The sequence below is a fragment of the Myotis nattereri genome, assembly GCF_964212035.1.
Source record: "Myotis nattereri genome assembly, chromosome: 4".
Classification (NCBI taxonomy): Eukaryota; Metazoa; Chordata; class Mammalia; order Chiroptera; family Vespertilionidae; genus Myotis; species Myotis nattereri.
This window is the reverse complement of record NC_138079.1, coordinates 87,660,723-87,682,355: the sequence shown is the minus strand read 5'-3', so window position 1 is coordinate 87,682,355 and position 21,633 is coordinate 87,660,723. Positions and strand designations below refer to the sequence as shown.

Here is a 21,633-nt window from a genome sequence, read left to right as displayed (position 1 = left end):
TGACCTCTGGGTTTCCTGGCTCCTGGATCTCTAGGGAGGTGCTAATCTAGCCTTTGCCTGAGGCTATCCAGTAAAAGCCTCTCTGCAGGGCTTGGGTGGGGCAGGTCCCACGGGATCAATAGGGCAAGGCTAGCAGTTATGGCTGCTCTCAGTCTTGCCCTCAGAGGCTCTGCTTCTCAGTGTCTTGGTAATCGCTGCAAGCCCCTCGTAGAGAAAGCTGCCCTCGAGTTCTGACTGATGCCAGACAGTCCCACTTCTCCCGTATAAGTCTGGGCCCCTAGAGACTCGCCCGGAACTGGAGCTCAGAGCCTGAGACTCCCTCCTGATTGAAAACGACAACCGCGCCCTCGGCTGCCAGCCTGCTCCGCATGCACCTCTGCACCTTAGTATTTTACTTCCGTACTGTGCCTCCTCTGAGTCTCAGTATGCTTTTCTCTTTCCTTCTAGTTGTAGAATTTCCACTCAGCCAGCCTTCTTGTGGTTCTGGATGATGTCCGTTCCATCTTTTAGTTGTATTTTTGAAGTGGTTGTTCGAGGCAGCAAACTCCGGTGTTTACCTGTGCCGCCATCTTGGTTTTGTTTTTTGCTTCTTCATATTCCAAATCCTTGATTTGATTCTCAGAATCCTCTACTCTACTGTTGAATCCCTGTAAATTATTCTTTATTTCAGCTAGTATAGGCTTAACTTCTAACTGGTCCTTTTTCATGTCTTCAACGTTCTCACTAAGATTCTTGAAAGTCTTACTAAGTCCCTTAAAGCTTTCTTTTAGTCCCTTGAAGCTCTCATTAAGATCCTTGAGTGACCTTATAACCATGGGTTTGAACTCTCTATCCAGTAGTTTGCTTGCTCCCATTTCTTTCACTTGTGACATGTTTTCTTTGTCTCCTCATTTTGGCTGCTTCCCTGTGTTTGTTTCTATGTATTAGGTAGAGCTGCTATGTCTCCTGGAATTGGTAGAGTGGTCTTGTGTAGTAGGTGTCCTGTAGGGCCCAGTGGCTTAGCCTCCCCACTTACCTGAGCTGGGCACTCTAGGTGCATCCCTGTGTGGGCTGTGTGCACAGTCTTATTGTAGTTGAGCCTGATTGCTGTTGACATCACTGGTAGGGATTGGCTTCTAGGCCAATTGGCTGTGAGGACCAGCTATGACTACAGTGGAAGAGTTGCTGTGCAGAAGACACCCCTATGGAGCAGGACTTCTTTCAGTCGGACTTTGTTGCTCACTGAGTCTTCCCTTGAGTGTGTGACTTGTGGAAATGTAGAGTTGTAATCTGGTATGTGATATGGTCTGAAGCTGTCCCCTGGGTGCAGTGGCTCTGGGGACTCCTGGGAGGTGTAAAGTCAGCCACTGCCTGAGGCTACCCAGCAGGAGCTACAAAGAGATCTGCAGATGGCTGCTACTTGTATTGAGCTTGGAAGTGATCTGGCAAGGCCCAACTGTGAAGCAAGGCAGGCTGGTGCTAGTGCTGGGTCTTGGGCCTTTTACTGATAGGTTTGGGGCATGCTGCTGCTAGCTGCTGCTTGTTTGAGAAATTTTAGCCAAGTCTGAAGCCTGAGCCAGGATGGGCTGTTCATGTGGAAAAGCCACTGGCAACAGCTTGGGTGGGGCTACAAATTGAATGGGGCAGGGTCTCAGGGAATCACTAGGGTGGAGCAAACAATGTGAACCATGCTGGTGTAAACTCAGATATGGCTACTAGTCAGCTCTTCAACGGGGAAGGTCACAGCACAGGAACAATGACCCCTGCGAGCACCCTTGCCTGGGATAAAGCCACCCCCAAGTTCCTGCCCCAATGCCAGACAGTCCCATTCCTCCCTGTACGTCCCTGGATCCCCCAAAGCCACTGCCCAGTGCTGGAGCTCAGAGGAAGCGACACATGTAAGAACTTCCTTGGGCTCCAGCAGCCTCCGTGTTACTCAGCCACAATCCCTGTTGGTTTTTACAGCCCAAAGTTATGGGTACTTCTCTTCCAAGCTCTTGAACTCTGGGCTGAGGGTGTGGTGTGGGGTTGGGAGCCCTTTGTTCTCACAGGAGGCCTCTGCAGCCAAGGTATCCCTCCCAATTAAAAACACGCCACATGTAGGTGTTGGACTAGCCTGTTCTGTGCTTTCACCCCTCCTACCAGTCTCAATGTACTTTCTTCTTCTTACTTCTCTAGTTGTGAGACTTCCATTCAGTGAGATTTCAGGCAGTTTTGAATAATGGTTGTTCTGTATTTTAGTTGTAATTTTGATGTGATTGTGGGAGGCAGCGAGTACCGGCGTTCACCTACACTGCCATCTTGGTTCCCTCTCCTCTTGATGTCCAGCTTTTGAAAGAGATCACAGAATTTCAGCTCTGAGTAACTATGTGAGAGGCATAATTTCTCATAAAGTGGGAACTTACTTATATGTGAGAGTGTCTATGCTAAAGTAAAATTAAACTGATAAAGAACATGCTAATTTCTAGCTTCTATATATATCTATTATCTCTTGGGACCAGATATAGTTCTCCATTCTTTTTTGTTGTTGTTATTAATCCTCATCTGAGGATTTTTTCCATTGATTTTTTTTTTTTTTAAAGAGAGTGGAAGGGAGGGAGAGAGGCGAAGAGAGAAACATTGATGTGAGAGAGACACATTGATTGGTTGCCTCTCGCTTGTGCCCCGACCAGGGTTGGGATCGAATATGCAACCCAGTACATGCCCTTAACTGGGTATTGAACCCATGACCCTTTGGTGTGCCGGCTGATGCTCTAACCACTGAGCACACCAGCCAAGGCTAGTTCTATATTCTTAATCTCATCTAGATGACAGCTTCCGGGACTTGGAGAAAGTATGCAAATGTGCATGCTGCTCATTTATGCAACCAAAGCACAATGTATACATAGATTTAGAATTTTTTCCTATCTGTCTAATTAGACCTGAGATGATCATAATAGGATAATTCATATATTTTTGGCTCCACTTGGTCCCAGCGATGGGCATTGTCATGGCGCAGATCACTACCTATAGTTGGTTTATGAAGCAATCGACACCAGAGACTGGGCATCCTGTGTGGAGCTGGTGTCTTTCAAGCATCCTCATGTTGCCAATCCACGGCTTCAGTTGGCCTCACCAAAGGAGAAAACGAAAACTGGGCTCTGCCTGGCATGTATGCAATAACGCTTGACCTTTTAAGTATTTGCCAGTAATGCAGATCAGCAGTTGGAAAAGAAAGGAAAAAGCAAAGTCAGGGAAATGTTGGTAAAAGCAGCTGAATTGTTGATGAGCTGTTTTCCTGTCTGTGCCAGTGATACTCGTGCTGGTATAGAGGAAGTGGGGGATGCTATTTCTGGTGAATCAGTTATTCAAGTTTTACTTTAAGATCAACTAACTTGCCCTGGCTGGCAGGCTGAGTGGGTAGAGCAATGACCTGTGCACTGCAGGGTTGTGGGTTCAATTCCTGTCAAGAGCACATACCTGGGTTGCAGGTTGGATTCTGCCCCTGGTCGGAGTGCATGTGGGAGACAACCAGTTGATCTGTCTCTCTCAATTGTTTCTCTCTCCTTCTCCCCAGTCTCTCTAAAAACAATGGGAAAATATCCTCACTCGTAGGGTGAGGATTTAATAATAAATTAACAAACTCTATTTGTGTAAACTGCTCATCTGAGCTATGGATAGCTCAAACCTGAAAGATGATTATAGCACAGCGCAGAGGGTGACATACAGGTACTATGTTGGATGAAAGGCCATGTTCCATGGTGGCTTTAAGCTGCTGGGAGCTGGTCCATCCTTGCTGCTTGACACAGTCGCTGCAGGGAAGGAACATCTGCACAGCATATGTTTCAAGGGACCTGGCGTATATGGCATACTGTTCTTAATATGTTTGCTCACCTTCTTGGCGTTATGTGTTTTAACCAAGGTCACCTCTCCGAGAAAGGTTGTTTCCCCAGGTAGGGATTTTCCCCTGAAGTTAGGGAGGGAATAAAACCCCTTAACTAAGTGCCAGGCGGGTAGTTAATCACTTTAACTATGAACAATCCCACTTAAGCTACATAATCTTTACTCCCTGGAATGGAGATAAGAAACACCCTAACCTTTGGAATGGAGATTGATAGGATTGGAATCAACTGGTATAAATACAGATGTAACAAGACAACAGGACACAGAACCTAGAAACAGAACCTAGCGAGAGAATCTGGCTGAAGAACCTAAAGGCTACAGAACCTGGATAGAATATGGCAAGAGAACCTGACTAGAACCTGGTGACTGAACCTGGCTGGAGAACCTGGACAGAACCTGGCTGGAGAACCTAGTGAGGGAACATGGCTACAGAACCTGGCTGGAGAACCTAGCAAGAGAACATGGACACAGAACCTGGCTGGAGATCCTAACCAGAACTTCGCTGGAGATCCTGACCAGAACTTAGCTAGAGATCCTGGCTAGGCTGCTGATCAACTGAATGCTGTCTCTGTGTCATTCCTTCTTCGCCGACTTTGTCCACACCTTTGGGGACCCTTGGACCTGCTGGGGTCGGACCCCGGCATTAAAGCAAACCAAGGAGTACCTATCCTGTGCCTTTGAGCACTGTCACCATTTAAATCAGAAGAACAAAAGGATGATTCTGATATATGTATTTCCAGTAAACATGCTGTTGGGTCATATGCCAACCATTGAGCATTTGAAAAAGTATCATCTCATGAACTTTGTTGAAGTAACCAAAGCTGTAAGTGAAGGCAATCTCCTATTGAATGAGGCTCTGATGAAGCACAAGCCCTTCCCCCCCCCCCCCCCCAATGTGGTATCTTCCTTAACCTTGAAAAGCTGAAGATAATCACCAGTAGGAATCTTTAAGGAAGTGTACTTGTTAAACACACCAGTTATTTCTGGATGCTTTTCTAGTTGCTTTGAAATTCATGGAAATTCAGTGGAAAACATGGATATCGATGAAGCCCAGTGTATTCTGGCCAACCTGATGTACGTGGGTCACATTGAAGGCTATATATCGCATCAGCATCAGAAGCTAGTTATTAGCCAGCAAACCCATTTCCTCCACTGTCTATAATGTGTTGAATATATGAACATTCCTGAGAAGGAGTGTGTTCCTGTACGTTTTTATCATGCAGATGCAATCAGTCATTTGCTGTGATATTATTCTCTGCAGCTGGAATCTCTTCGGGGCTTTTTTTGTCCCCAGGGATGTTGAGACTGAGTTTGCAAGCACACAGGGATATCTTAAAATCTCTGTCCTCACTCATAACTAATGTGAGCATCTTGGACACCTGGAATTCCTTTTTCAGACATTGTACACCCCTCCTTTGGCTCTGGAACTTCTGTAAAGGGGGCTGTCTCCAAGGAAGCTAGTTTACTTCTTACAAATGTTGTTTATAAATGCATCTTTGTAACTTTTTATATAAATCTTTTTATAAGATGTCATTCTGAATTAAAAACAAAACAAAAGTTAGGTATATTTTTAAATTCATATGTAATGAAAGCCTTATAACAATGTCAGATTCACTTTAATTTGCACCATACTTGTTGCATACGTGGCTTTTGGTTCATGCCAGACCCCCTGTCTGGTGAGTACCATGGAGTAGTCATCACAATTTTAGAGTCAGTTTTAGTTCCTATTTGGTCAACAATTTGCCAAATATTGATACCTAAGTAAGCTACTTATCCCTTCTGAACTTCAGTTTCCTCGTATGTAAAATGATTCTAGGACAGAATCAGTGCAATGAGAACAAGGGATTACAAAAAAATTCTGATTCATTTGTCAACAAGAGTGTGAAATGACAGAGGCAGATGAAATAGACTGATCAATAAAGAGTGGATTAGAAGAGCAAGGTCAGAGGGAGAAAAACAGGAAGTGAACTTTGTACTTTAGTATTTCTAAATATAGTCAACTCATATTTTAACACTGGAAGCAGGAGGAAAGACCATTATTCCAACAATAGGAAAGAATTGTCTGAGGTTTTAGCAAGAAACTTTTACTGGGGTCACTTAATGCATATTTATTGAGTGCTCAAAATGCATGTAGCATTTTATGTTATATGCTATGTGGAAAGCTGAAATGAGTAAGATGTAGTCAATACCTCCCCAAAACTCACAACTAATTACACTCATAGAACCTAGTTACATTAACTTACTGGTAATCAAGAATCCATTAACTCATTCAAGAGCCCCTACTTTCAAGGACTTCACAATCTGTGGTGAAAGCAAATTAACCCTATAATGTAAGAAGAAATATGACATGGGAAGTATAGGGCACTAGAAAAGATATCTATGTCATACACGGCAGAGAGCTTCAGGAAAGCTTCCTAGAAGAGACCACATTGAAGCTGAATGTTGACGGATGAGTGGGAGTTAATGAGTAAGAGATGCTACAGGTTGTTCAAGATGAAGGCAGCATGTGTGAGAATGAGTGTCTGCGTGGTGTTGGTGATGGGGAATGATGAAAGAAGAGTCTCGGGCAGGCAAAGGCTGGATCATGAAGGACCTTATATGTTATGGGGAGGATTCGTTTCTGAAAGAAGTAAATAGTCATTGCAGGGGTTTAAGCAGGGGAGTGCCTTAAGTATATTTACATTTTAGAAAGATCACTGCTGAAGCAGGATAGTGCATGAACTTATTGAAGGAAGTCAGAGAGTACCAGTTAGGAGGCTGGGAGTTATTCTTATGAGAAAGGATGAGGGTGAGGATTAAAGCCATGCCAGCAGGGGAAGAAGAGGGAGAATAGATTCAATTGAAGGAGGACAGGACTTCACCAATTACTTATGGAGAAGTTGAGGGAGAAGTACATAAAGGCTCTCAGGTATTTAGCTTGGACATCTTGGAGAAAGTGGTTCATTTGCCAGGAAATAGAAGAGGAAGAAAGATTTTCCCATTTGTTCTTTGGATTTGACATGCCAATGGGACATCCAGATAGAGTTATCCCTTGGCCATTGGTCAGGTCTAAGATTTGGGACAGAAGTCTAGTTGTTGATAGACTTGAGAGACATCAGAATGTAACTAAGAGTGACTATAGATGAAGCAGGGTGAGTGTAGGAGTGTGAATGAGGGAACCTTAAACTCAGTATTCATTTGTCACTCTTTTGTGATGTTTGCTTTTGAAACCTATTAAATTTGTATACATAGTTAAAGCTATTCTTTTTTTTCTGGGCTTTCTACTATTAGTATCATAACAGTAGAAATATTTTTGTTAATACCTTAATATCTTTATGGCTCTTTTTGCAAAGTCTAGTCAAAACTATTTTTCCTACCTGCTATAAATTTTGTAGATTCAATTTATTTATTTAAAAAAATTTTTGCCTTTTTTCCATCATCATTTATGCCCTCTATGCCCTCATCGACCTCTACCTACCCCACTTTAGACTGATTTAAAAAATCCTATTGGGATAAGGATTGGGTTTGCAATTTTTTTCATGGCCTTCAGATTACTTCATTTTTGTTTATTGGTAGTTCCTTGTTTCATTTGACATTTTTCCGTTAAACATTTGCTTTGTGCCGGGCGCGGTGGCGCGCGCCTGTAGTCCCAGCTACTCGGGAGGCTGAGGCTGGAGGATCGCTTGAGCCCAGGAGTTCTGGGCTGTAGTGTGCTATGCCGATCGGGTGTCCGCACTAAGTTCGGCATCAATATGGTGACCTCCCGGGAGCGGGGGGGGGGGCCACCAGGTTGCCTAAGGAGGGGTGAACCGGCCCAGGTCGGAGACGGAGCAGGTCATTTGCTTTGTTTCAGATGACTCTATAGGTATTTTAAGGAGATTTAGGAGAGAAAATTTCACTAGGTGCTTATTCATCTGTAAATCCCTTGCTTTGTATTTTATCTGATATTCATGTACTGACTGCATGGCTGATGAGTGGGTTAATCGGTGCTTTAAAGGAGTTTATAGTCTAGTGGGGTAAACTAACCACAATACAGAGCATGAGTGTGCAAACCAATGTGTTTTTTACCAAATGTTTGAGGTTACAGAAGAGGGAACAATTGATTTCTGGGGTGAGAGAGATGGAAAAAGAGCACTGAGGAGGCATGTACAACAGGGAGGAAGGGCCATGACACAGGAGGCAGCAGCATGAGCCAAGGCCAGGTGTGGAGGTGCCTGGTGTGGATGGGGAGTGGCCCTGCAGGGGCAGGCTGCTTGGGAGGAGTGCTGAGAGGTGAAGTTGGAGGAGGAGCAGGAGCCAGTGTGTGAAGGGTGCCGCAGGCCCCTATTCTTTCAGTCTTTTCACATGTTACCCCCTTGAATGTCATAGCAGCTCTGTGAAAGGAAGGAGAACGTGCAGGTGTTTCTTTACCTTTTGCACTTTCGCCCTTCCTTCTTTTCATAATTTCTACTCTAATTACATGTGAAAAAGAGTTTATCATTATTCCTATTTTATGGACAAGGGAACTAATGCTCAGTGATTTATCTAGGTCAGCGATTTTCAATCTTTTCATCTTGTGGCACACCAAAATTTCTAAAATTCTGTGGCACACCAAAAAATAGATTTTTTGTCAATCTGACAAAAAAAATAGGTATAATTTGGATTCATTCACACTGGATGGCTATTGTTGTGTTGGCTGTTGTCATTTTTTTTATTTGACAATCTAAGGCAGTGGTTCTCAACCTTCTGGCCCTTTAAATACAGTTCCTCATATTGTGACCCCCAACCATAAAATTATTTTCGTTGCTACTTCATAACTGTAATTTTGCTACTGTTATGAATCGTAATTTAAATATCTGATATGCAGGATGGTCTTAGGCGACCCCTGTGAAAGGGTCGTTTGACCCCCAAAGGGGTCGCGACCCACAGGTTGAGAACCGCTGATCTAAGGGAAAAGAGGTCACTTCCCCTCACTAAATAGTCAGGTATTGCATGTTTTAAAAATTCTTGTGGCACACGCGTTGAAAACCGCTGAACTAGATCCATATGGCTAAGAAAAAACTGATTTTGTACTAGAGCCTAAGTCTTCTGACTAATATTCTAGACTTCTTTTACATTAATTCAACTCCATCCTCTTTTCTCCTTTTTCTATTCCAGTTACTTTTAATTCTGAAAGTTAGGAGGTTGGTAGTAAATTGCATAATTGAATTACTGAATGAGAGGATATAATTTGAGCAAATTTGCTATCTTTGTGTTTTCTCTCATGGGTGGTTTCGACAGACAATAAACATTAGTGAAGAATCTAGAAGAAAAATGGTTAGTCTACAGTGATCCTCTGATTTGCAGGTCTGAGAAGGTTAGAACTTGGTAACTGTTTATTTTGTTTTATTTCAATTTAGCTCTTTATAATGAAAATTTTCCAACATATCTAAAAATAGAAAATTACATTGAACCCGTAAGTACTTATCATTCACCTTCAACATTTATTAACTCATAGCCATCTAATTTCATATATAACCCTCTCCCCATACACACATCTGCCCTCAGATATTTCTGAGACAATTTCACTAACTTGAACTGTTAATAAAGTTATGCTCGAGTTTAACTTGTGCTCTTATCTCTGTTTGTGTCCTAGGCCTTAGGTCTAGTTCTTAGTATTTGACCAGCTCTTTTCCTTCCTGACCATGGTGCTTATTGAAAACAAAACCCTAGTATACTGCTTCTTTAAGGAGATGTGTCCCAGAAGATTCCCAGAGATCATCAGCTGTGTATAACATGGTCTTCTTACTATTTGCCATTTATTGTCAGTGGTTCTAGTGCTGGCCTCCAATGTGTAGCTAGAAAAATGTGTTCTCATGTTTGTGCTCTGACCATGAGCTGTCATAAGGATTGATCTTGCAACATGGGTTTATTTGTTGATTGGCAAAGTTATTCAGATTAACTCCTGGAAACATTAATTGGCAAGTTCAAGATCTAGAAGGGAATAGAGAAACCAGCTATACAGGGTAAGGTCAAAGTAGGTTTACAGTTGTGAGTACATGAAACACAGAGTTTATTCTTGTAGTATTACTTATTAATTATTGTATTATTTTCCATACAAATAACTGTAAACCTACTTTTGCCATATCCTGTAGATTGAACTTTAGACACCAGGCAAAATGGCATTGGCTGTTGCTATTTGCGACATTAGTTGGCATCATAAATAGGCATGGGAAGCAAGGAGCTAATGATTAACAAAAAAATTTTTTAAGAGATCATTGCATTCCTATAATTTGTCTTTTGCTGGAACATTTACCCAGCATCTCGTTGAACCTAGCACATGGCCACTTCCATGCATGTGCTTGGACTTGTTTGTATGCACTGAGTGTTGGACATGGTCTTGCTGTACCTCTACTTTTGTTGAGTGATGCTGTTTTTTTATTAAAAATGTTTATAAAATTTGCAAAGATGTAAGTATAGAAGTACAATGTCAGCACTCTCTCATTCTGTAGAGCAGTATTTCTGGGAGTCTTCCATTTAGCTTGCTGGGAAAGGGCAGTGCTATTAATAGTGATTTCTCAGATATGTTTGTTAATAGTGTTTCAATGCTTTTTCTTTCCCCTGGAGATAAAAATGAGACTAAACTTATAGTATTCCCTTCTGGCTCAGCCTCAGCTCTTTAAATGTCCCAGTTGAGAAAATATTTATACTGCTTGTCTGAAAATACAGTGAAATGTAGTTTAAAGTAATGGAAAGAGGCCCCTGTGTGTGTGTTGTGTGTGCTCACATATATGCAATGCGTGTGCATAGTGATTGAATATTTAAGGGTAATGGATAGACCAGCTTTTCCTGTACAGTACTTCTTAAATTATAGGGCTAATTTTTTCAAGATTTTGAGAATTAGTATCAAGGTGTGAATAGAGTCAGTCCACAAGCTACACAGCATCTCTCTTCTAGAGAAATGTACTTCCCAGTTTGGTTAGTTTACTGATGCTCTTTGAAGGCTCAGTGGACCTGGTGTTCTGTTACGCATGCTGTGCCAGCAAAGCTATCTTTCAAATGAACCCCTGGACATGTGCTGTGGTAGGACATTGACAAGATCTGTGAGCCTCAGGAACTTAAAATATTTTGGAGTAAGGAAAATATCGAATCTAATAAAAGAGAAACATGCAAATTGACCACATCTCCGCTATGCCCAAGCCACGCCCACCAGCCAGTCAGAGCGACTATATGCAAATTAACCCAACTAAGGTGGCCACCGGCAGCCACAGAGCTGGAGCAAGCAGGAGGCTTGGTTGCCCTGGCGATGGAGGAAGCCAAGCTTCCTGCCTGCCTTGGTCATCTGTGGCCTCTGCTCCAGGAAACAAAGTTTCAATTATAGAAGATAAATAAATCCCAGATACCTGCTTCCAGCCAGCCTCCACTTGGAGCTTGGGTGGCTGGGGGCCATGGCCAGCCTGCAAACAGCCATCAGTGCCTCACCCAGGCTGGCCACACCCTCATGGGGTGAGGGTCCCTGCTTGGGGGCTTGGCCAGCCTGCAGCCATCAGCCCCTCACCCAGGCTGGCCAGGCACCCCAGTGGGCACCCCCACCCTAAAGGGGCTGTGGCCAGCCTGCAAACAGCCATCAGCCCCTCACCCAGGCTGGCCAGGCACCCCAGCGGGGACCCCCACCCTGAAGAGGCTGTGGCCAGCCTGCAAACAGCCATCAGCCCCTTACCCAGGCTGGCCACACCCTCATGGGGTAAGGGTCCCCGCTGGGGGGGCTTGGCCAGCCTGCAAACGGCCATCAGCCCCTCACCCAGGCTGGCCACACCCTCATGGGGTGAGGGTCCCTGCTTGGGGGCTTGGCCAGCCTGCAGCCATCAGCCCCTCACCCAGGCTGGCCAGGCACCCCAGCGGGGACCCCCACCCTGAAGGGGGTGTGACCAGCCTGCAAACAGCCATCAGCCCCTCACCCAGGCTGGCCAGGCACCCCAGCAGAGACCCCCACCCTGAAGGGGCTGTGGCAAATCTGAAAACGGCCCTCAGCCCCTCACCCAGGCTGACCAGGCACCCCAGCAGGACCCCCACCCTGATCCGGGACACCCTTCAGGGCAAACCAGCCAGCCCCCACCCATGCACCAGGCCTCTATCCTATATAATAAAAGGGTCATATGCAAATTGACCCTAACAGCAGAAGGACTCTTTAATGACTGGTCACTATGACACACACCACCAGGGGACAGACGCTCAATGCAGGAGCGGCCCCCTGGTGGTCAGTGCGCTTCCACAGGGGGAGCTCTGCTTAGCCACAAGCCAGGCTGACGGCTGCCAGTACAGCGGTGATGGTGGGAGCCTCTCCTGCCTCCTCAGCAGTGCTAAGGATGTCCAACTGCAGCTTAGGCCTGCTCCCCGCTGGCAAGTGGACATCCCCCGAGGGTTCCTGGGCTGCCAGAGGGATGTCTGACTGCCAGCTTAGGCCCAATCCCCCAGGGAGCAGGCCTTTGACCACTGTCATACTTACTTTCAAACATCCTCAAGAGCTATAGAAATATGCTCCCTGCTCATGTGTGTTGGGGGAGACAGTGTTTAAAATACAACTGATATTAAAACTTGAAAAAATATCCCAAAATTGTGTCGATACAACTATCTAGTATGCTTGGAAATATAGTAAGGTGTTCTTTCCCCCTAGATTATCCTTTAGTAAAGAGGGAGTTGCCTTCATTGAATCCTTATGAAACCTTTAGTGTTAAGAGATACCTCTCAATTACTTTACTTTGCACAACACTGTCTTGGAATGATGATATATTAGCCTGACCTCAGTGCTACTTTTGATGCCTAATAAAGACTTCTTGACAGATAAAGAAACTCAAGAAAAAGAGACAGAAATTTAATACAGATTTAGTGTTGGATATCTTAAAATAAGCTCTTTCAAGACCACCTTGAAAAACAGTACCAGGTTTTGAGCAAAGAAATGATACTTTCTTACTTACATTTTTAAAAGATCCCTCTGGATGTTGAATTTGAGAATAGATTTTAGGAGGGCAGGAATAGAAGTAAGGATTCATTTAGTAATCCTTGTGAGAAATGCTGGCGTAGTGAGTGGAAGTGTTGAGAAGTAATTTTGAAAGTAGAGCCAATAGATTTTTTTTTGGTCAGATTTGAATGTTGGGTGTGAGAAAGAGATTAAATAAATATATATTAAACTAGAGCAGCGGTTATCAACCTGTGGGTTGCGACCCCTTTGGGGGTCGAATGACCCTTTCACAGGGGTCACCTAAGACCATCGAAAAACACATATATAATTACATATTGTTTTTGTGATTAATCACTGTGCTTTAATTATGTTCAATTTATAACAATGAAAATACATCCTGCATATCAGATATTTACATTATGATTCATAACAGTAGCAAAATTATAGTTATGAAGTAGCAATGAAAGTAATTTTATGGTTGGCGGTCACCACAACATGAGGAACTGTATTAAAGGGTCACGGCATTAGGAAGGTTGAGAACCACTGAACTAGAGGCCTGGTGTACGAAATTCATGCACAGGTAAGGTTCCTAGGCCTGGCCAGCAATTAAGGCCAATTGGGGCCTTCCAACTGCCAGCCGGGGCCTTCCTTCGTTCCGCGTCGCCCCCTGGTGGTCAGCGCACATCATAGCGAGCGATCAGTCTCCCAGTCAAACTCACATGGGGACAATTTGCAAATTAGGCTTTTATACATATAGATGCTTTGTAATCAAGTACATCCCATACCTGTTCACCTAGCAACTCCTCTTCTAAAAATTTAGTTTAAGAAAATAATCATGTGTGCAAAGGTGTTTATATATACACAGATATTTCTCATAGTGTTATTTATAGTCATGAAAATTTAAAAACAAGTAAATAACAATAGAGAATTGGCCAAATAAACATTTGTAGATCCTATCAGTAAAGTATTATGCATTAAACTGATTTACAAGTATGTTTCTGGACAAGGAAATACATTGATCATATATTTCCAGTTTTTGTATTTTATGTATTTTACTGGGAATTTGGGGGTATTTTAATAGGAAGTTGTTATCAGATACTATTGGTTGCTGCTATAGTTGACTGGTGAATATTTTGTATATATGGTATATAATATCTTAAGTGTGCCTTCTGTATCATGGATACAGTTTTCTGCATAGATATTTTGGTTCTATGTTGCTACCAATTATCTTAATGCTTTTTTCTTTACAGTCTTTTCTTATTAAGCTGATGTTTTCATCTCAACTTATTATCACTTTGTGGTTTTTTGTTGCAGCTTTATAATAAAGTACAGTGCCTGGCACAATAATATGTGTTTAAATATGTGAGTAAAGGAATGAATACATAAGTAAACAGAAACCAGATCTTGGCTGGTGTATCCTAGACTATCAAAATATTTTTCTAGGAATGTATTCTTTAAAAACACATACAGCCGTATTGAGGTACAAGTTAAATACCATAAAACTTACCCATCATTCAGGTTCAGTCCAGTGATTTTTAGTAGATTTTAGAGAGTTTGGCAGCTATCACAGCAGTCCAGGTTTAGAACATTTACATCACTTCAGAGTCCCCTCATGCCTATTTGTCATTGAATTCCTGCTTCCACGCCCTGCTTTCTGTCTCTGAAAATCTACCTTGTATGGGCATCCTATCTAATAAAGAGGGAATATGCTAATTGACCCTCACACCATCACAAAGATGGCACCCACAGCCAATAAGGAGGGAATATTCTAATTTACTGCTCCACCCTCAAAGATGGCGGCACCCACAGCCAATAAGGAGGGAATATGCTAATTGACTGCCACACCCTCAAAGATGGCAGCACCCACAGCCACTGAGCGGCGCCCAGTCCCCTCAGCCCACAGCCACCCAGGGCCAGCCCAAGGTGCCGGCAAGCCTTGGATGTAAGCTGCCCAGCCACCCAGGGCCGGCCCGAAAGACGACCAAACGACTGAACAAGCAGGCTGCGTGGGGCAACCAGGCCAGCAGGGCGGTTAGTGAGGGACGACCAAACGACTGAACAGCAGGCTGTGTGGGGTGACCAGGCCGGCAGGGAGTGTGGGATGACCAAACAACTGAACAAGCAGGCTGTGTGGGGCAACCAGGCTAGCAGGGGGTTATTGAGGGACGACCAAACGACTGAACAGCAGGCTGCGTGGGGCGACCAGGCCGGCAGGGGGGCCGTGAGGGGTGACCAGGCTGGCAGGGGGTCAGTTGGGGGCAACCAGGCCAGCAGGGGGGGGTGTTGGGGGCGACCAAGCTGGCAGGGGGGGCAGTTGGGGGCGACCAGGCTGGCAGGGGGGTTAGTGAGGGATGACCAAATGACTGAACAGCAGGCTACGTGGGGCGACCGAGTTGGCGGGGGGTGGCAGTTGGGGGCAACCAGGCCAGCAGGGGGGCTGGGCTGTTGGGGGTGGCCAGGCCGGCGGGAGGGTGGAAGTTGGGGGTAGTCAGGCTGGCAAGGGGGGCAGTTGGGGGTGACCAGGCTGGCAGGGGGGTTAGTGAGGGACGACCAAACGACTGAACAGCAGGCTGCGTGGGGTGACCAAGTTGGTGGGGGGGGGGCAGTTGGGGGAAACCAGGCCAGCAGGGGGGGCTGTTGGGGGCAATTAGGCTGGTGGGGGGGGGCAGTGAGGAGTGACTACGCCAGTGGGGGGGAAGTTGGGGGCAACCAGGCTGGTGGGGGGGCAGATAGGGGCCACCAGGCCAGCAGAGGGGGATAGTTGAGGGTGACCAGGCCAGCGGGGGGGACAGTTAAGGGTGACCAGGCCAGCAGCGGGGGGTAGTTAGGGGCAACCAGGCCGACGGGGGTGGGGGGCAGTTAGGGGCGATCAGGCCAGCATGCAGAGGCAGTGAGTGGTGATCAGGCTGGGGGTGGGGGTGGGCTGGGCAGTTAGGGGCAACCAGGCAGGCAGGCAGGTGAGCGATTAGGAGCCAGCAGTCCAGGATTGTGAGAGGGATGTCTGACTGCCGGTCTAGACCGGCAGTAGGACATCCCCCAAGGGGTCCCGGATTGGAGAGGTGCAGGCTGGGCTGAGGGGACTCCCCTGTGCACGAATTTCGTGCACTGGGCCTCTAGTTTTATATAAATGTAAACTGACGTAGCTGCTCAGATACACACAATTGTTTTGAATTTTTTAAACATGGCTTTCTACGGGTTACCCCCCTTGTCTGTGTAGTTTAGAGGATAGTGATTATGCTCAAATATCTTGAGCCAGTAAGACTTGTCCTCTGACAGAGGATCTTTGTATGGGTGGATGAGCACATTCAAAGTTCAGACCATTTTCAAATCTGCCCTGACATTCACTTTCCACTCAATCCCTTCAGGTCTCCTTTCTGCCGATGTGCAGCCTCAGGTTTGGCCACAAGCTTGCAACCATGACTCCCATCTTAGCCTACTACCCTTTGATCAAAAGCTGTCTCTGTATAGTCTCTGATTGCTATTTGCTTTGTAGCATGTCTTCTTGTTCCAGTTAAACTAGCAGTTCCATAGCATGTATATTTTATGTAGTATGTATGTTTTACACACATGCTCTACTTCCGTATGTCCACATCTTTGGTCATCCTCAGCTTAGAATGCTGTGTGTGTCCCTATCTTATCTGTCCTTCTAAAGGCTAGATCTCTCTCTCTCTCTCTCTCACACACACACACACATGCACAAACACACTCACATATACACACGTGCGCGCACACACACACATTTCTTCGCACCCGATGCACCAGCCCTCCTGCTACTTGTTACCTACTTATGCCGTATTCTGCCATGCGGTTGTGCTTTTGCACACAAGTTCCTATTGCTTAGAGTAGCTGTACCTCTTATTTTCTATAAGTCTGTTGTAGCTTCCTCAGGTAGACTTAATTTGTTGCTTTTAATTCTACTTCCATTGTCCACTGTGCTTATTTCTACTAAGGCCCTGATCGCATTTTATTGTCATTGTTTGCGTATCTGTCTGTTCACAAGACTTTGTTTCCTGAGAGCATGGGTCACTGTACTGCTATGCTTTTCAAAGTTTATCCTCAGCCAAGCTCAAGTGTCTGTCCTGTAGTACCTAAATAAATAATTTGTGGGGTGAATAAACTGAATGTGTGTTAAAGATTTAGAAGTTGTATATTTTTCTATAATTTTTCTTCATAGTAGAATGTGGAGATAATGACTTTTTGGGGATGAATCAAAATAAATACCAGACATGAGCCTTGGGTTAGACTCCAGATATACTTGGACATACTAAATATTAACTTGATTCACTGATGGAAATAGTTTTATTAGATTTTCCATTTTGTGCATAGTTTTAGAATTGTTATATTAAGAAGCTATTTCTGATTGGGAATTTTGATTTATTTTTGCTCACACTTTTGTATATTTGTGTTCTAAGAATATTATAAAGGATCTAAGACAGCTTTGGCTTCTTTCTAGCTAAAATGTTATAATTGTAACTGATGACTAATTTATAAACAATCTTAATAATATAACTGTTTCCTTTTCCTATTAGATGTTGATCATCTTTCTGAAAAAGAATCTCCATGGCCTGAACATTTTCTGGAAATAATTTTGAGCAAAATATCTGTTTAATAGAAAGATAACCACATCAAGATGGTTGGAAAACTGAAGCAGAACTTACTATTGGCATGTCTGGTGATTAGTTCTGTGACTGTGTTTTACTTGGGCCAACACGCCATGGAATGCCATCACCGAATAGAGGAACGTAGTCAGCCTCTTAAATTGGAAAGCACAAAGACGACTGTGCGAACTGGCCTGGATATCAAAGCCAATAAAACTTTTGCCTATCACAAAGATATGCCTTTGATTTTTATTGGAGGTGTGCCTCGGAGTGGAACCACACTCATGAGGGCTATGTTAGATGCACATCCTGATATTCGCTGTGGAGAGGAAACCAGGGTCATTCCCCGAATCCTGGCCCTGAAGCAGATGTGGTCACGGTCAAGTAAAGAGAAAATACGCTTGGATGAGGCTGGTGTCACCGATGAAGTGCTGGATTCTGCCATGCAAGCCTTCTTACTAGAAATCATTGTTAAGCACGGGGAGCCAGCTCCTTATTTATGTAATAAAGATCCTTTTGCCCTGAAGTCCTTAACTTACCTTGCCAGATTATTTCCCAATGCCAAATTCCTCCTGATGGTCCGAGATGGCCGGGCGTCAGTACATTCAATGATTTCTCGAAAAGTTACTATAGCTGGGTTTGACCTGAACAGCTATAGGGACTGTTTGACCAAGTGGAATCGTGCCATAGAAACCATGTATAACCAGTGTATGGAGGTTGGCTATAAAAAATGCATGTTAGTTCACTATGAACAACTGGTCTTACATCCTGAACGGTGGATGCGAACACTCTTAAAGTTCCTCCATGTTCCGTGGAACCACTCAGTATTACACCATGAAGAGATGATTGGGAAAGCTGGGGGAGTATCTCTGTCAAAGTGAGTAGATGTTATGTTTTTATTTTGACCCTATATTCAGCTAATAGAGATGTATTTGTGTATGTATATATACTAGAGGCTCAGTGCACAAAATTCGTGCATGGGTAGGGTCCCTAGGCCTGGCCGGCAATCAGGGTCGATCAGGTTCCCTACCTTCTGGCCTCCCCTCCTTTTCCTTCCCTCGCTCCCTCAGTGCCCTGCCGCCACTGGTCGCCCACCATGTTCTGCACCACATCCTGGTGGTCAGCGCACATCACAGCGAGCGATCAAACTCCCAGTCTCCCAGTTGAACTCCTGAGGGGAACAATTTGCTTATTAGGCTTGTAAAAACAAACAAACAGTGTACTTCCCTTGTGTAACCTGCTTGTCCTGTTAGAGGAATATCTTTTTTTTTTAATATGTATTTTATTGATTTTTTACAGAGAGGAAGGGAGAGGGATAGAGAGTTAGAAATATCAATGAGAAACATCGATCAGCTGCCTCCTGCACACCCCCTACTGGGGATGTGCCTGCAACCAAGGTACATGCCCTTGACCGGAATCGAACCCGGGACCCTTCAGTCCACAGGCCAATACTCTATTCACTGAGCCAAACAGGTCAGGGCCAGAGGAATATCTTGATTTGTTTCCAGTGTTTATAGAACTTGTATAGTCAATATTGATTCTTCATGTAGATAATTTGAAAGGAACAGCTGCCTTTCTGCACCTAGCTTCTAGTTATTGATTACAAATTATTAGGTATCGTCACTCTAGTGGCTATAGTTTATGTTATTCAGATAAATTACAGCTCTAGCTACTGTTATCACAGTTTATTGTCCCCTCTCGCCCCCCTCCCCCCCCAGATACAGACTATAACTAATTTCTAATCACCTGTAGTCTTAGGTAAGCCTTTCACTTTGTGTGCTTGTATGTTGACCCAGAGATTCTGATGCTAGTTCCTTCTGTTAATATAAAATAAGCCTATTAGACTCCCCAGTCTTTCCAAGTAGGGATTAAAGAAATATGCTCAAGTTATATGTGTTGGAAATCAGGAAAATATAATTTTGCATATATGTTTACTACGTTTTAAGTCAAACGTGAAGACTAAGGAAATTCATAGACATTTTGAATGAATGGATTTCAGTAGGGAAAGAGACGTTAGCATCAGGTTCTGTATGGAATGAACACCCAGTGAGGTCCTATGCTTTGTCAAGAGTCACAAATGGCAGAACCACGAGTAGAACTTCCAATGCTTATTCCCAAGACTCTTGCCACCATAAGAGTTTGTAAAAATTAAGGTATAACAGATAATAAATACATAAATATTCAGTGTACAATTTGATGAATGTTTACATCTGTATACATTTGTATAATCAACATCCATATCAACATATAGAAAATTACTAGCATCTAGCGGTGATATGAGGTTGTATACGAAATTCAAAAACAATTATTCTTGCTTGTTTTTGAACTTCATATAAATGCAATCGTAACTCTTATTTTGTGCCTGGCTTCTTTTATTTAACATGAGATTCACCCATAATATAGTAAACTAGAGGTCCAGTGCACAAAATTTGTGCACAGGTAGGGTCCCTAGCGGAAGCTGGCTGCTGGCTGGGGCCTTCCTTTGTTCTGTGCCTCCCCCTGATGGTCAGCATACATCATAGCAAGCGATCGAACTCCCAGTTGGTCGAACTCCCAAGGGGACACTTTGTATATTAGGCTTTTATATATATATATTTTAGTAGCCCTGTGCACAAATCCATGTACCAGTAGCTCTCTGTGGGGCCTGGCCACTCTGCGCCCGCTGCCTAGAGGCCCTCCGCAGCCAGGGTGGAATGCTTGCCTCGTCGCTGTGGTTACGAAGCAAGCATTCCTCCAGGCCGCTCACGCTGCCCGCTCTTAGTGGCTGCCACCCCAGGTCTGGGGGACTCCGGCGGGACTGAGAGGCCTGGGCGCCGCCATCTTTGTGATGGAGTGATGGTTAATTTGCATATTGCCCTTTTATTAGATAGGATAGATCAGTGGTTCTCAACCTTCCTAATGCCGCGACCCTTTAATACAGTTCCTCATGTTGTGGTGACCCGCAACCATAAAATTATTTTTGTTGCTACTTCATAACTGTAATTTTGCTACTGTTATATCTGATATGCAGGATGTATTTTCATTGTTACAAATTGAAAATAATTAAAGCATAGTGATTAATCACAAAAACAATATGTAGCCGAAACTGGTTTGGCTCAGTGGATAGAGCGTCGGCCTGCGGACTCAAGGGTCCCGGGTTCGATTCCGGTCAAGGGCATGTGCCTGGGTTGCGGGCACATCCCCAGTGGGAGATGTGTGGGAGGCAGCTGATCGATGTTTCTCTCTCATCGATGTTTCTAGCTCTCTATCTCTCTCCCTTCCTCTCTGTAAAAAACCAATAAAATATATTAAAAAAAATAAATAATAAAAAAAAAAATAAAACAGCTAGTTTTATAAAAAAAAAACCAAAAAACAATATGTAATTACATATGTGTTTTCCGATGGTCTTAGGTGACCCCTGTGAAAGGGTCGTTCAACCCCCAAAGGGGTCGTAACCCACAGGTTGAGAACTGCTGGGATAGATAGTAGTAGTTCATTCTTCCAAATTAATAGAGAGTAGAAAAAGAAAAAAAAACCATAAGACATTTTAAAATGTATTTTTGCCTTTATCTTTCAAAAAATATTTGTATAGCCAGTTTGGCTCAGTGGGTAGAATTTCGGCCTGTGGACTGAAGGGTACTGGGTTCAATTCCAGTCAAGGGCACATGCCCAGATTATGGGCTTGGAGCCAAGTAGGGGGCATGCAGGAGGCAGCTGAATGATGATTTTCTCTCATCATTCCTCTCTGAAATCAATGAAAATATATTTTTTTAAAGAAAATAAATGTTTGTCTAGACAGGCAGGGGGAGTACAGGGTAAGGAAAATACTTTATGTAGTAGATGTATTGCACTAGAATTCTCCCAGTGATTGAATATGGAAGAGGATCTTGCTGATTAATGAGTGGTATCTACTGCTGAGATCTGCTTCTCAAATATTTTGAGTAAGAAATAGAAGTAAGTGGTAGGGCCATCCACCACCATGTTCAACTTTCAATAAGCTACTTACATTGCTCTCTTTTCATGAATTGTGGAATTTTTGTGGAATTTCAGCTATTTCCATCTGTCAATACTCAAGTTTCTAGAATGTACAGTTGTTTCTACTATTAAACTCATTAAGGTACTATAAAATTACCTGGAACAAATAAAAATCAGTAACAATAACAAAAAAGCCCACCAAGGTATACTCATGGATGAGAGAAAGGATTAGCCAACAAATTTACTAGGTCAAAGAACAAAGCTAGAAAAACAAAACAATTCTATATAATATAAGGGTAATATGCAAATAGACCAAACGGGGAA

The 21,633-nt window shown here is 43.8% G+C and overlaps 1 protein-coding gene and 1 pseudogene across 3 annotated transcripts in view; both read left to right on the top strand.

Moving 5' to 3' along the window:
- TPST1 (tyrosylprotein sulfotransferase 1) overlaps positions 1-21,633 on the top strand; it is an 87,591-nt gene that overhangs the window by 19,926 nt on the left and 46,032 nt on the right. For both annotated transcript variants that reach the window (XM_081089829.1, XM_081089828.1), the window contains one exon: positions 17,287-18,232. In XM_081089829.1, the coding sequence (XP_080945955.1) occupies positions 17,388-18,232 (845 nt within the window). In that variant the 5' untranslated portion in view covers positions 17,287-17,387. The remainder of the gene's footprint in view (positions 1-17,286; positions 18,233-21,633) is intronic.
- LOC308518748 (PCI domain-containing protein 2-like) lies at positions 3,302-5,031 on the top strand (annotated as a pseudogene). The gene is made up of 3 exons: positions 3,302-3,343; positions 3,593-3,719; positions 4,500-5,031. The product of its transcript is annotated as a PCI domain-containing protein 2-like (transcript).